Genomic DNA, 16,103 nt, shown 5'->3' with positions numbered 1-16,103 from the left:
CTCTGAGCTCAAATCTACTGAATCAGGCTTTATGTTATGCCCTGATGGCTAGAGCCCTGTGCAGATACAAACATTTGTATCTGCATCTGATCCATGATCCACATAAATTGTCCGTGGATGCAAATATCCGCAGATATTTGCGGATTTGCAAGGCTCTGCTAACAGCACCACAGGTCACCCCACCAGTAACGCAGGGCTAAGCCAAACCCCCAACCACTGCCCACTTCTCCCCAAAAACCCCTGGCGTACCATCTTCCCTGCTCCAGGCAGGGAGGCTGTATCCTGGGCCCTTGTGTGCAGCGCCACCCTCCCACTGGGGGGGCTCAGACACCCCTAAGCCGCTGCAGTTGCTTTAACACACAGCTGCGCTTGGCTCACCCTCCCTTCTGGGAGTGGTAGTTTACCTCCTCCGTCCAAGCAAGCAGGGGACTACAACTCCCAGAATGCCCAGTGGGCTATGGTTGCTGCAGCACAATTCAGAAAGCTGAGCTGGAGCTTGAGGCCTGGGTGACAGTTGCTCTGTTTGGGTGAGTGTGTGCTGTGCAGATACAGAATTTGTATCTGCACCCGAGCCACAAAAATGACCTGCAGATATAAGTGGGTATAAAGCTGATGTCGGCAGATTTTCATGGGCTCTACTGATGGCCAACTCCAATTTATCACATCTTTAATCCTTTGCCTCTGTGGGTGGTAGGGCTATTCAAGGAAAGTGTCCATTTGACTTGTTAGTTTTCAATAAAAAGAAAAGGCTGTTTTTTTAAACTTTTTATCCTGTACATGTCCTTGGAGCTTTTAAAATAGGCAAATTTAAAAAAAAAAAATGTAGTCTTCTTTCCAGAATTGCGGATGTAAAAATATTTTGACATTCAGTGTCTACACAGTACTCTTGAAAGATTAAGAGTGCTATGTTTCCACCACTTTTAAAGCTAGGGTCATTTAGCAATCCCTATTCTTTTAAGGGATTATTTAACAGTCACATAACTTGACAGGAAAACCTACAAAGTATCATTTCATATTAAAATACGCTGTCCTTGATGTAGACAATATTCAGCGGTACTGGAGCTAAATTAAGTCTTCCAAGTTACTGAAAATGCTCTTCAGACACATCAAGGAGAAAGTTAACCAAAAAGTCTATCAGAACAAGTGAAACTTATTTTTAGTATCTTACTGTGTTCAAATAAGGAAAATGTACTCACCTTGGATTTTTCTACTTCTTTGACAATACCTTTCAGGATTCTCAAGCTTTAGCACCATAGCACAAAGTGGTAGAACTACCTTAATTTGTAACATTTATTTTAACCCTTACAAAAGCAACTGCAGTAGACTGTGAGCCAAATCCCCTACTGGCCTTCAAGTGTCACCCACTTCCATTTCTTCAGCTGCACAGAAGGCAATGCTCCCAGAAAGATAAGGCAAAGGTAAGGCCAATAAAAACATATGCCTGAAAAATGAACAAGACCAGGTCTGGGGTAGGTATCTCCCAAACACCCTGAGGAAAATTGATGCAAAGAAGTCATTTAGTATCTCAGCAGTGACCTTATCTTCCTTAATTGGTCCATTTAAGCCCTGGATGCAACAGACCCACCTTTTGCAGGCTTCCTACTTCCAATATACAGTAGAATCTCAGAGTTATGAACACCTCAGAAACTGAGATTGTTTGTAACTCTGAACACAACGTTATGGTTATTCTTTCAAAAGTTTACAACGGAACATTGACTTAATACAGATTTGAAACTTTACTTTGAAGAAAAATGCTGCTCCCTTTTTTTTTTTTTTTTAAAGTAGTGTACATTTAGCAGTACTGTACTGTATTTGCTTTTTTTCTTCTCTGCTGCTGCCCGATTGCATACTTCTGGTTACAAATGAGGTGCGGTTGACTGGTCAGTTCATAACTGTGAGATTCTAATGTACTTGAAAACAGAAAGTAGGGGCAAAACACCATGGAAAAATTTTCAGTTGATAAAAAAGGGACATTGTGAAAAAAATCTTCTTGGGTGAAGGGAGAGTGGCCTCCACTACCTTGAAAACAAGATCTAAAGCATGGACAGTCTGAACTGGAATTTTTTTTGGAGGCCAAATGTCAGCAGTGATGCTTTCTAAATCTGTGGTTACAAGACTACAGAACTCTGAAAAAACTGATGGAAGCATTCTTGAAGCAGGCAATGGTAGAGGTCTTGCTAGTGATCAAGACTTTACATGGTTTTTAGTTTAAGGCAAGTGGGGTTGTAAGCAATGGAAAATGCTTGCCTTCCTTCTCTCCCTTTGTTTGCTGCCCACCTAGCACCATCCCACATCTTTAGTATCTGAGCACTTACTCTTAGTTTCTATCTGCAGGAATAGAACTATATTAGCTAGCTTTACAGGGTCTTGTGTATACATATGCATTTGTGTGTTCATAAATATTAAATGTGTGTGCAAAGAAACTGAGGAAAGGCTAAGATGACACAAATTTTGTATTTCTCTCAAAGCTGTCAGTTTTATGGCCACTGTTACCGCTTCTGGGAGTTCCACAGTCTAAGTGCAAGCTTCTATTAAAGGTCAGTGTCCTGCACTCACCAACTGGATGACAGTTTCATGGGAGATCATGGCCATGAAGAGAGGTAACCTGTGATTTAGTAAGGGTAAAATCCCACAGAGGATTATGAATATCAGCAACAGAGGGCTTAAACTGCATTGTTTTAATGGGAAGCCAGGGCCGAAAGGAGAGTACCAATGAAGAGTTAACAGCAACCTGTGTTGCTGACTTTTGTACCTGTTGGAGCCGTTTCAGGTTGTTTTGCTTTATATCTATCTATATAAAAATTGGTTGCAACAATAAAGCTTGTGTTCAATACTGTGGCCAGCTTTTTTTCAAATAGCATGGACAATGAAAGATGAAAGTGGGCATTTATATCATGCTATTTAGGCATCCAATAGCACAGAAGAAATGAAAGGCTGAGGACTGATTTAGTAATCAGAGCTGATGCTCTTGATAATGGAGAATGCTAGAGAGGCTACAAGGTGTTCAAAGTCTTTCCCTCTTTGCTATCTCCTTAACTTGTGTGGGTTCTGTTTTAGCCAGCTGCTGAATTTAGCTAAGTACTGAGAAAACTGGGAGTTTGCTATCTACATCCGACATACAAGTTGCTCTGCCGGGTGTCTGCATACTGCTGGCACTTCAGCTTGTGTTTCACCAACTCTCAGTGGACTGTTGAGATCTGAATAATAAGTGGAAGATTACTGAGCTTTATGGGACTCCAGGTAACGGAGAGTTACAGAACTCTGGAGTTGAAGGAACTGTTGCCATGACTAATGGAGTTTGGTTTGTAAGGAAGGATATGAGCCATTTCAGGGGTCTTCTGCAAACACAGCAGTTTCTTAGACCTGGGACAGGAGTATCTGGTAATCAGTAGTATCAAATATCACAGATCGAGAACAAGCACAGGTGTACTTCCTTGACCATGGAGAGGAGGTGGTTATCAACCAAGGCAAAAAATACTACTATCTCACTACCCTTCCCTGAAGCCTTAGAGGGGATTCAGGTCAATAGCAGTTAACAAGCAGTATTGACAAAAAGGAGTACTTGTGGCACCTTAGAGACTAACAAATTTATTTGAGCATAAGCTTTCGTGAGCTACAGCTCACTTCATGAATGCATCCGATGAAGTGAGCTGTAGCTCACGAAAGCTTATGCTCAAATAAATTTGTTAGTCTCTAAGGTGCTACAAGTACTCCTTTTCTTTTCGCTAATACAGACTAACACGGCTGCTACTCTGAAACCAAACAGTATTGAGTTCGTTAGCTTCTTGATTAGCATGTTTAGGAAAGAGATAAAAACACTGGGAGGGTCTCTAGCAGAGACTGTTTTAGGTTGGTAAAAAGGAGGTTTTGACAGTCTTAGGAATCTGAGGTGTTCCTTACTCTCTTTTTAATACCCAGGAAGGGCAGATGTCAGAGATGACAGCCCCAATTCCCCTCAATGGTTCCATGACTGCCTGTGTGAATAAGCCAGAATCTTGGAAGGAAAGTGTTTATTTTTAAGTTCTGCTCTTGGTTTATTTCTGGAAGCCTATGACATCATGAATACAGGTATTTTCTCTAAAGGAAGAGAAATCCTCTCAGTGGGAGGTGCTGTAGTCTGAGGGCACATCTTCACTGGCAACGTTAACATGCCTTGTGTGGTCACGGCACAGTGCTGGGAGAGAGCTCTCCTAGCGCTCTAAAAATACCACCTCCACGAAGGGCTCCCAGTGCTGGTGCACTGTCTACACTAGTGCTTTACAGCGCTGAAACTTGCTGTGCTCAGGGGGGTGTTTTTTCACACCCGAGCGAGGAAGTTACAGCGCTGCAAATTTCCAGTGTAGGCAAGCCCTAAGTCTCCATTGCCCTATACAACGGTGTCATTTACACCATGCCACAAAGGTGCAAAATGCTACCAAAATAAAGAATGGTAGTGCTTCACACCCACTTTGCACTGGTGTTAACGGCTACACAAGGCGTAGAGCAATCAAGAAGCGGGGACGAGAGTTTCTGAGAGCAGACCCTGGTGATTTCTCCTTGTAGTGCAACGAGGAGAGGTTTTCTGCCAGATGCAGGAAGCAGTCTGACCAGGGAAGTGGGTCGTATTTCTTGGCATAGAGTTTTGTCCTTCTTGGTTCTCAGACTCAGAGTTTAAGGTCAGAAGGGACCACTATGATCCTTTAGTCTGACCTCCTGCACATTGCAAGCCTTTTGTCTTAACTCCGAATCTAAGCTCCTCTGGACCTCACACACACACTCCTCTAATAAACCCCTAACCTCTGGCTGAATTATTGAAGTCCTCAAATCATGGTTTCAAGAGTTTAATTTACCAAGAATTCATCATTTACACTAGTTTAAGCCTGCAAGTGACCCGTGCCCCATGCTGCAAAGGAGGGCAGAAAAGGGTTCCTGGTCTGTGCTGAAAAGAGTGCTGAGAAAACAAATATCTAAGCACTGATAAGTGTGCCATGGAAACTACAAATTTAGTACTGTAATTGACTGTGCTGGAAGAAAGCACAAAAGATTAACAAGTTACCCAACAAGAATCACTAGAATCCTGAAGCAATAGCAAATGACATACTGGACCTCGTGGGGAGCACCTTGGCTGACCAGAGGCAATATAAACAGTCACATCAGTTTGGAAGGACAGCAATTATACCAGGGAGGAGCTGGCATGAAATGACCAGTAGGGGGCCTGGCTTACATTTAAACCTTCACCCAATACTCTCAAAGGTTTAGATTCAGGCATGAGAACGGTTATTACATAGAATCATAGAATATCAGGGCACGGTGTACAGATAAGATTTTTTTTTAAAGTTTACATTTAAAATAGAGTCTTAAAAGTGTAAGAGGAAATCACAAGATAAACCTAGTAAGACAAGGATACTGCTCCTTCCTATCTCTGTTTTCTTTATTTCCCTTATGACCACCTTTCTTAGTCTAGGCTATACAACTGGAAGTCCCCTTGATGCTACTTTCCCCACACCTACCACTGTGCCTTATATTCATTAATTTTTACGTTCAGAAAAGGAATTTTAAACATTTCTAGAAAATGTCGATAGCTCTCTGAGCTCTCTATAGCATCTCCTGAACTAAGGTACCTGGTTTAACTGGTGACGAATAAGAAATTGTCCCAATTAAATACAAAAGGTTAAAATTCACAACTATTTGCAAAAAACAGTAAGAGTGAATACAGGATACATGGTGGAGTAGTACACAGGTTAACTACATTTGTTTGGAATGACATGCATAATTTGTTCGTAGCTTTGCTAATTGTCAGTAATTTAGTCATCCACAAATTTAGCTGATAAAACCTTTACATCCCACCACAACGTATTGCATACACGTTATTCAAAGACATGAGATGTATGCATTTGGCTAGAAAATGATGGCATCTTCTTGCTTTACAATCTCTTGCCTTCTTGTCTCCTAAGAACAAGATAATACTGGAATAGTTTATGTTTTGTCTTAACTCCGAATCTAAGGTCCGCTGGACAGCAAATCTTGCCCGTGTATTGTGGCATTGTAATAATGGCTATTAAATATAGAATTGGTTATAAAAGAATGAAAGGTGTTCCAAGCTAATCTAAACTTTACCTTTTTCTCTCAACTGCTCCCTCCCCCTACAGGTTAAAAAACCCCTTAGTTTATGCTTATCAGGAGACAGAGGTAAAATAAGTTAGCACTTTAGATGCCTCTCCATAGCTTATCTGAAAGCTAATTCACCACATAAGAGTGTACAGGCATTTTTTAATTTTTTTTTTTTTTTTTTTTTTAAAAGAACACGACTCCCTCTTTCAGTTAGATACCCCATATCTACGCTACTGCATGCATACCTCTCTAGCACAATTTCTACCTACCTTCCACACACAACATTCTTCGTCTTTCAAAAGGGTTCTCAGACCTGCCACAAAATTAATACTGGCTAAAGTCAGGATTTTGGCCAACAAGATGTCATAGGCTTCATCTCTGCAGCTACCCTCACCACTGAAAATAACTCCTAATAGACCCAAGCCCTACAACAGAAGCACCCAGTTCCCACTTGCACAGCACCTTTACAGTATTTTCTTCAATGGAGAGAACAAACCTTTTTCAACATCTTGTTCTGTTTGTGGAAGAATTCTACTTTGATATCACCACACACCGGCAATGGTTGAGGGAATTCAAAGTACATGTATTTGTCTTCTCGTCTTGGGGGTCCTGAAGGGGAGGTAAATATCTTTACCTTTAGTTGGTATACCACGAACTGAGGATCTGCATGGTGAAACACAGAAGAGTATCATTTCACAAGTAATACCTTTTAACTGTCAAAACCTGGGTTAACGGACTCACAAAGGGTTATCATTTGCAATATGTACAACAAATTTTAAAAGTATGTATTTAGAACTATCCAATGTGATATGGTAAACAAGAAAATAAACCACTTTTCTGAAAGATCTTTTAAAACATTAAAGCATAAAAACACTGCTTAGCAGAATCCTGTAACTCTCGTAATGTCAGAATTTCCACCTATGATACCATAGTAAGATGCTTAGATGTTTATTCTACATTCTAATTTATAATAAAATTATAGTAAGAAGCGACTGTAAAAATGACAACTTCTTAATAGTTTGATCCCTTTGCATATTCAAAACACTTTTGTCATTAAAAAAAAAAGCAGACACTACTGTACGTAAGTTTTCTACTTTTTAATCCTGTTTGCACTGTAGAGCCACGACAGTTGTGCCAGAATAAACTGGATTCTATTATGATTTACATGTAAACAGAACTGTTAACTAAATCCCAATTACTGTGTCAAAAATGTGAATCTCAACAAATGTACAGACACTGACAATAACAGGGCTATCGAATCTCAATTAATCCGGCCCACAGAAACTTTACTGCTAGCGATGATCCATAAAACATTAGCAATTTAACTTTTAACTCAAGTTAAGTCTGCAGGGATAGGAGTTAGAAAAGCTTTTACGCTTGTAAACTAAGCATATTTGATCTAGAAATTACTGAAAGAAAACAAAATTCAGCAACTTTATCACAATCACTTTTAAGACTAGAAACACACTTTAGGTCAAATCCTATCTGTTAATATCTAATCCAGGCTGTTCACTGGGCATCTAAGGGATTGGGCAGGGGTGGCCAACCTGTGGCTCCGGAGCCACATGCAGCTCTTCAAAAGTTAATATGCGGCTCCTTGTCTAGGCACCGATTCCAGGGTTGGAGCTACAGACACCAACTTTCCAATGTGCCGGGGGGTGCTCACTGCTCAACCCCTGGCTCTGCCACAGGCCCTCCCCTTATTCCTGCCCCCTCCCCTGAGCCTAAAGTGCCATCGCTCCTCCCCCTCCAGCCTCCTGCATGCCATGGAACACCTGATCAGGAGGTGCAGGGAGGGAGGGGGAGGTGCTGAGCTTCCAGTGGGTGGGAGGCACTGGGAGCAGGTTGGAGGAGCTAATGGGGGGCTGCTGACGTATTACTGTGGCTCTTTGGCAATGTACGCTGGTAAATTCTGGCTTCTTCTCAGGCTCAGGTTGGCCACCCCTGGGATTGGGGAATTAATCTTGCCCTTGACTGTGAAGCAACTTTGAATCTATTATTGCAGCCTCAGAATTGTAGAGTCTACAGCCAGAGCACTCTAGCTACAGGACTGAATAGCATAACACTTACAACTGCATCTCCTTGCTCAAACCCTCATATACAGGGTCTTCAAATCCTGCCACCACTCCCCTTTCTGAAGAAAAGCCACATTGATCCTGTTGAGTCAGGGGCCTCAGAACTCACAGAAGGGGTGATAATATTTAGCTCTTTATGTCTGTTGAAGTTAATACCATCACAACAAGTACAAACTGAACACAGATTCAAGAAGTAGTCAATTACAGGTTTGCTACCTGAAATGGCATTTAAAACCTCATAGAAACCACACTTTTGTGATGAAAAACACATTGTGGTATTTCAATGCATTTGTCTAATAATTCATTAACTCACCAGGAGTAGAAGTAACAGAGAAGCTTATCAAAAAGTACATGTTTAAACCTATATGCAGATTGGTAATGTAGAAAGCCATCCGAGGAGAATTTTAAAAAAACTAAGCATTAACTTTTTGTACAATGAGGCCTGAATTGTGCTGAACAGATATTTGCAAATATATCTGTGCAATCTTCACTTTACCATTTTGGTGGTTTCTCTTTTTTGTTTGCAGACAGCCTCCTCCCTTCCTGTTCCTGCAAATCAAGCTAGTTTTTATGTATCTCTATAAAAACCTGCAGTCGGTTGCTTTTAAGTCTATGTATGTTCAGGTTGTATATTGCAATGGCATTAGTTTCAGTATATTGCCCCTTACAGTAATTCCAAAATGATGGAAAGCAACATTTTTGTACATTAACAGAATAGGAATGCATGCTACCATGCAATTACTTTGAAATTCAGTCTCACAAAGACAAAGGTGAATACAGATTTTCATTAAACAACTCAAGTCAGCTGACAATTTGCTTTCCAATATACAGCATACTCGCAAACCAGACAGACTTACATCGAGCTAGATATGTTACTTTATAAGCCTCTGAAATAAGACTTTCCTTCAGAAAGAAGCATATAGACATAACATATCCAGCAGAATCACGTATTTTAGAGTCCAATGATTAAAAAAAAGTCATGAGTTGGTTCAACAATCATGGGGATTTTGTTGCCTTTGAGAGTCTATGTACCACTCACAGAACCAAAACTATTTTTCAGCAGTATTATTTCAATAATGTTGCTGTGTTTTTAACTGACTTTTGAATAACCAAACAAATGTACTTTTAACTTCTCAACCACTTTAAATGTTTCCCAATTTAAAGTTTAATGAAACAGCACCTGTTTGTAAGGTTTGTTAAATCCCACACAGGCTACACAGAAGTCTTACAAGGATGAAAGAGTCCATAGCCCCCTCCTGACAGGATTTGAGCCCAACAGAGTCCAAGACTCTAAACAGGATTCTTTATACTGCTAAGACATCTTACGGCTTAAAAAGGTAAGTTGGTCCTGCTATGTAATGGCTTTAGTATGTTGCCTCAATCGCAAGGAGCTACATAAGTAACTATACACAAATTCAATTACCTATACATTTTAGAAGATAAGATCCATTAATATGGAGTAAAGGGTACTTACTGCAAGTTCCGCCACTGAACATTGGAATTGTTTCAAACATCATCTTATGAAACAGCAGTGCCACTGGTCTATAATCCAGGTGATTCTTTAACAGGTAACTATAGTAATATACATAGCGTCTCTGACTGGGAATAGTTACTCCCTAAATAAAGAGAAGCCAAACTTCAAAAACAATCCAAACCATTAATTAGTATTCACATTAAGTGGTTCCTGCCTGTAACTAAAGTCAAGCTAATAAAATCAGTTCTAAGTATAAAGTCACAGTGGACACAAGTTCAACATTTATGCATTTTAGTGGTAATACCATCTTCATTGCTGGAAATCAGGGGCTGGAAAAAAGTTACCTCAAACCCGTTAGTCCAAAGCCTAAACCCACTAGCCAAGGGGAAAAACTGCCTCGAAAGCAATTTCCTGGTTTGGGGTGAGGGATAAGGAGAGGTGAAGGCTTCCTCTATACATTTTTTTTCCCCTCTTTCCACACACAGCCACACACTTGCTTTACCTTTCCTGCAAAATCTTCAAATGCAGGCAGACCACAGGAGAGGCAGCGAAACAGCATAACAGCACAGGGTCCAGCTTCTCTTACATTGTGCTAAAGGATTTTTCAACTCATGTACATATAAGTTCTACAGGTGATACGAGGCAAAAAGTATTATGGAATGCTACCCTCAATTTTATATACTAAATTAATACAAAAACTCAAAAGGCTTTAAGGTCCACAAAGCAATCTACAACATGACGTTGCTTTTTAGAAAAACAGATTTCAATTAGTAGCAGCATATATTTCGTAAGAAGGACATATGAACCACCTGTATTTTTAAAAAGTCTTTACAGGATTTATGCTCCTACAAGATTTCAAGTCTGTATTATGTTGTAGCCATGCTTGCTAACACCACCTATAAAATTATAGTGCTACTACTATTTCCATTATGAAACCCATTGCTAGAGGTTTCACAGAAATTAGAAGTGGAAAGATCTATTAGATTAGGCCAGCTAGCCCAACTCCCTGTCACACTATAAGATTGTTCAACTACACTGCATTAAATACTTGTTTTGAGAAACTACAGTTGAAGAATAACTTCCCTAAACTGATTTAACTATTTTACAATTTGAATGCAGCAATAAGTTAATCAAAAAATATCCTGGCTTCTTATTTGTTATTTTCAGAACAAAATTAGTGACAAAACATGGTCAGTATTTTTCCTCGAGAATTATACAGTTCAAAACAATCTACAATATAGTATGTAACTTACAGTATACAGATTCAGTATACAGATTCAATACAATACTTTAATTGCAGATTTGACAAAACGCAAAAGAAGGTACCAATATGAGATTATCAACATTCTTCGGTGGCATCTGACTCAGATGATGAAAATGAACATGCGTCAGTCCATACTACTTTGGATCAGTACTGAACAGAAGCCATCAGCAGCAGAGAAGCATGTCCTCTGGAATGGTGTTCAAAGCATGAAGGGGCATGCAAATGTTTAGCATATCTGGCACGTAAATACCTTGCAATGCCAGCTACAACAGTGCCATGCGAATGCCTGTTCTCACTTTCAGGTGACATTGTAAATAAGAAGCGGGCAGCATGACCTCCCATAAATGTAAACAAAGGTGTTTGTCTTAGCGATTGGCTGAACAAGAAGTAGGACTAAGTGGACTTGTAATCTTTGAAGTTTCACACTGTTGTTTTTGAGTGCAGTTATACAAAAAAAATTCTACATTTGTAAGTTGCACTTTCACAATAAAGAGATTGCACTACAGTAATTGTATGAGGTAAATTGAAAAATATTTCTTTATTTTAAAGTGCAAATATTTGTAAGAAAAATATAAAGTGAGTACTGTACACTTTGTATTGTGTTGTAATTGAAATATATTTGAAAATGTATGAAACATTCAAAAATATTTAAATAAATGGTATTCTATTATTGTTTAATAGTGTGATTAAAACCACAATCATGATTTTTTTAATTGTTTGACAGCCTTAATTTTTGCCTTTATAAAAATGCAGCAAAAATAAGGCCTTTTACAACTCGAAATGTTTCTGTATTACATACAATAGTTTTTTTCCCCTATGGTACCTGTACAATGGATGTCTACAAGTAGCTGTCAGACAACTCAGTCTGATGACAAGGTTTTGACTTCGGGCATCATCTCAACAGCTGCTTCAGCAGATCCATTTCTTAAAGGAGCTTAAGTATTTTCCTAATACAAATCTGGACTTTGTTTAAATTCAGAAACATAGCCCTTAGCCTAAAAATGACTAACGTGCAGCTTGACAGGACTTCAGAAGGGGGGAGCTACATAGGAAAACAGATACAGATAGAAAAAAGTTTCCTCTTCTACTTATAACATCTCCACTCTGGAACACACACTTTGTACAGGAATCTCTCCAATCCTTACCAAGTCTGCTGACATTAAGACCAGATTGAGGGAGAAATAGTTATATGGTAACAGCTTATACTCTGAATGCTGTATCAACTTAGGCAGAAACACACTTGTTGAAGTAGATGGTGAACCCTCCAATCTTGCCAAGTGGCAGCTTGGCACATCTCGGAAACAATGACCAATTTGCTTTCAGAACAGACAGCAATTATGCCTCAAATCAACTAGGCTCTTATTTCCAAAGGACAGGGTCTTTATGCCTCTAGTCCTAAACACACTGATAGGTACACTACGCTAAAGTGGAATATCACATTTTTTTGCTTTCCTGAGGACCTTAAAGCAGAAGGAAAAAGCAGAGATTTGCTTAAGTGGTATAGTTTTATGGAAAAAAAAAATACTTGAGAGTTTTAATCAAGTCCATGGTATGTCTGCTTATCCTTATTGAAGAAAGAGTTATGACAAAAAAGAGGAGAAATCTATTAGGGTGAATTAATTTTAATCATGATTTCAATTAGCAAACAGGGAAACCTTGATTTAAATAGATTTTGCATTTGTATTTGAGTTATTTTCCTAAAGAAAGGTTGATAATTACAACATGTTGATTTGCAACTAAATAGAGCCTTTGCACTAAATTTATCGCTTCTGTTTGCTAACCAAGAGAACACACTACATCTATGCCGTTAAGTAATTAACCCCCATTTATTCAGATTCTTAAATTTTTACTTTGGTTAGAACATGGTAAATGAAGCATTTCTTATTTACTATTTTTATTTGTATTTTTTGTTAAGCTCTATTTGGCTAGAAATTAAAATGTAATTAAAAGTGCATAAAAAGTATTTTTATTAATTAAATAAAACTAGCTTTATGTGCTGGATACATTAGAAAAATGTTTATCAAAAATATGTTTTGCATTTAAAACTAACAATTATTAAACAAAAGAATCTGTAGTGAATGAATTGAACTGTTTCTGGTCACTGTGCCCTTCAAAAATTTCAGAACTAGGAGATCTTCTCTCACACCTGGTTTTTATTCAGAGAGTGGAAGAGGAAAACAAGCTTTCCTGCCTTTTCAACTCCCAAATGGTTTCTTAACTTTTATTGAACTAGTGAGCAAGCTGAACTAGTTGAATAAACTGAAAAAGAAAATATTCTCTTTGCACCTGCAGATGAGGCTACTGATATAAAAAAAAGCTAGTTTAGCACTTCAACAATCCCTGGTACCAGGTGCTTAGCTAGTGACTTACACCGATGCAGTGGTTTGACTTTCTTTAAAGGTTGGCAACAAATATGTACAAAATATTTTTAATTAATTCAAATGACTAACAGATTACAATAAATTCAAGCCTTAAGCCTCAAGCCTCAAGGTTATCAATTCAAATTTAATTATAAATAAGTTAGTTTTAAAAATAAACTAAGATTTAAATAAAAAATCCAATTTAAATTTTAAAATTTGATTTAAAAATTTTTTTTAATCCACCTTGATATATCATTCCTTAGAGAAGCTGGTGTTTTCCCAGTAGACTAGCTTATTGTATGGATGCTAGGCAAGTGTATGCCCACAGAATTAGATCTACTGAAACGTGTGCCAGAGTTTTGAATTCACTGATATGGTCTTTCTACATCAGTACCAGAAGGAAAAATAAACTGAGACTTGAATGCAAAGACCCAACGTTTCAAAACATGGATATGGAGCATTTCTTCCAGGATGGTGTTCCTGAGCGGACTCTAAATGTGCTGATGCTCCCTCCCCCTTTACTTTTGCACCGTAACATGGACAGTATGTCATGAAAAGCAGAACCCAAAAGTTTTTTCTAACACTGTCCCTCTAGTAAATGCTCCACTGGGGTAACACTACCAACATCAAAAGCTGGAAGCATTGCAAGATTTTAAACACAGGATATCACCCAAATATTGAGTACAATATGTTAAATCAGCCTCTTAGGTCAGACATAAATCATTCAGATATGACACGATGGACATGATTTGAACAAAGTCAGATCTCCAATTATAGCCATTCTGAGACACCATTTCAGAACATAACTCATACCCATTGATCTATTCAGACAGAACAATCTTGACATCAACTCCACTGGCTCAAAGAGCGGTTCCTCCAAAGACAGGAACATCAAGACGTGGACAGATGTTAAAAGGGGCCCTTGTATGAAACAACCCAAACTATAACACTGCCACGGTTGCTTCAATCTGGGACCAAGCCTGAACCTACTAGTAGTGCCATAGCTACTATTAGAACCACCTCTGAGGAGGCACTAGATGTGGATGCCAGTGCCTCTTTTTATGGGAACATGCAGGAAAGTTCCCTGGCTTCACTGTCACAATGGTGCTTTAATGTCCATCTTAAAATCACCATGTGCAATAAAGCTAGCTATTCCCAGATCAACCACTGGTTGAAGCACTCCAAATCTCTTTGTACCTGCAATAAGGAGGAAGTAGATCTCCTGAAATAATTATTGATGCTGAAAAGTATTGTTTGTATGAATACATTTTTTATGCTGAATTTTAGAAAGCATTATATTCGGGTATCTTAGGTCTAAGAGTAGAGGATACATGATAAACCTCTTTTCCAGGGTAACAGAACTACTGTGCTACCTTCTATCCAATACTTCAAACACTCACTTCTAATCTTTCGTCTGTCCATTTTTTTATTTTATTTTTTTTGGAGGGGTGGGGGGAGTCAAACTTTGACTTCAAGGTGGAAAGGGCTGACAGCCTGTACTTCTGGCATCAAGTTTTCTTTAGTGGGCTTAGACACATTCTACTGTCTTTGGAGCCAAAAGTATCTAATAACAAAGTTCTGTCCCAGATAACTGACAGAATCTGAAATGGCTCCTGCCAGAGGTAGTAACTGCCTTGTCCTCCCATTATTTTGGCCAAGAGTAGGACAGATACGGTTCCTTTGCCTGGGAAATTCAAGAGTAGCCTCAGCTTCTCTTACCCATCTGGTGCTGCAAAGGCCTTTGGGAAACTTCTTCCATACAGACACACTGGAAAAGTGAGCCATAAAAATACTGGCGGCTGTACTCTTCAATTAGTCATACTTCCTCTTGCAATTGGATTCATACTTCCTGTCTACATTGTCTTTAAGTGCCACAAGACTCTTGAGAGAATTAATTTGCCTTGCTTGTTAACTTCAAAACTCTCCCTGGTTACTGTCCCCTGGGATTTGAACCCCTCTAAGCAGGCTATATGCACATTGTGGGTTGCTTTGGGGAGAGAATTTAGCATCAAATTAAAGCCAATTTTTGGTCTTTGCCCCAACAGAAAAAGGCAGTTGGTTGTCTTGGGCCAGAGTTTGTTCTTTTGAGCCCAATTCTCAGTAAGTCACTTAGGATTTTAATTATCAGGAACTATAAATCTTCAAAGAACAGCACTTGAAATACAACATTAAGTTATAATAATGGACATTCAGGGAAGTACAAAAACTCTTAGAAACTACATTTTAAAATTATACTTGTCTATAAACAGTATTCCTAAAATTACTTAGTGCATATTATCCTCAAGCAAATAATCAGATCAAAGTGGAGGGGAGACAGCAGATCTTAGAGAACAGAGACTGTCTATCATCATCAACATGATATTTAGGTATTTACCATGAGACTTTAAATAGGGCTCTGACCCTTTGTTTAAAGTTATATGATTTTCATAAGAACATTGATATGTACTTATGGTTCAAATCACATATCTGAGGACCTCACTATTTACCCTAAAAACCATCCTTGGTGTGGATAAACATTATCCGGCCCCCGGCCCTTTAAAAAAAAACAGAGGGTGGGACAACAGACAGGGATCTTAAGGACTGACTCAAATCATACACGCAATCTGAGGTAACAAGAATATTTAGTTAACAGATCAGAACAAAATATCACTGTAATAAATACAAATTAACAAGTGTTTCTTTTTTCCAACTAGAACCTCCATAGGGATTTCATCATTACTCTCCGTCAAAGGAGAACACTGAACCATAGCTTGTCCCTAGAATATGTAGATGGTCACCTTCCTACTGTACAGTGCTTAATCATACATACTGTACGATGACAGCTTCAACAATCAGCATCT

At 38.8% G+C, this 16,103-nt stretch overlaps 2 protein-coding genes across 6 annotated transcripts in view; one reads left to right on the top strand and one right to left on the bottom strand.

The window, feature by feature from the left end:
* ATAD1 (ATPase family AAA domain containing 1) overlaps positions 1 to 16,103 on the top strand; it is a 448,511-nt gene that overhangs the window by 305,944 nt on the left and 126,464 nt on the right. The gene's annotated exons all lie outside the window — the stretch shown is intronic.
* PTEN (phosphatase and tensin homolog) overlaps positions 1 to 16,103 on the bottom strand; it is a 93,521-nt gene that overhangs the window by 6,838 nt on the left and 70,580 nt on the right. For 3 of the 4 annotated variants that reach the window (XM_073353741.1, XM_073353742.1, XM_073353743.1), the window contains 2 exons: positions 9,640 to 9,781; positions 6,587 to 6,753 (listed from right to left, as the gene is read on the bottom strand). In XM_073353741.1, the coding sequence (XP_073209842.1) occupies positions 6,587 to 6,753; positions 9,640 to 9,781 (309 nt within the window). Of the gene's footprint in view, positions 1 to 6,586; positions 6,754 to 9,639; positions 9,782 to 10,141; positions 10,266 to 16,103 lie in introns of all 4 variants that reach the window. The other variant, XM_073353744.1, reaches the window with a different exon arrangement.

This window comes from Lepidochelys kempii, chromosome 7 (assembly GCF_965140265.1).
Source record: "Lepidochelys kempii isolate rLepKem1 chromosome 7, rLepKem1.hap2, whole genome shotgun sequence".
NCBI lineage: Eukaryota > Metazoa > Chordata > Testudines > Cheloniidae > Lepidochelys > Lepidochelys kempii.
The sequence above is the reverse complement of the archived record's forward strand: the minus strand, read 5'-3'. Positions and strand labels throughout refer to the sequence as shown.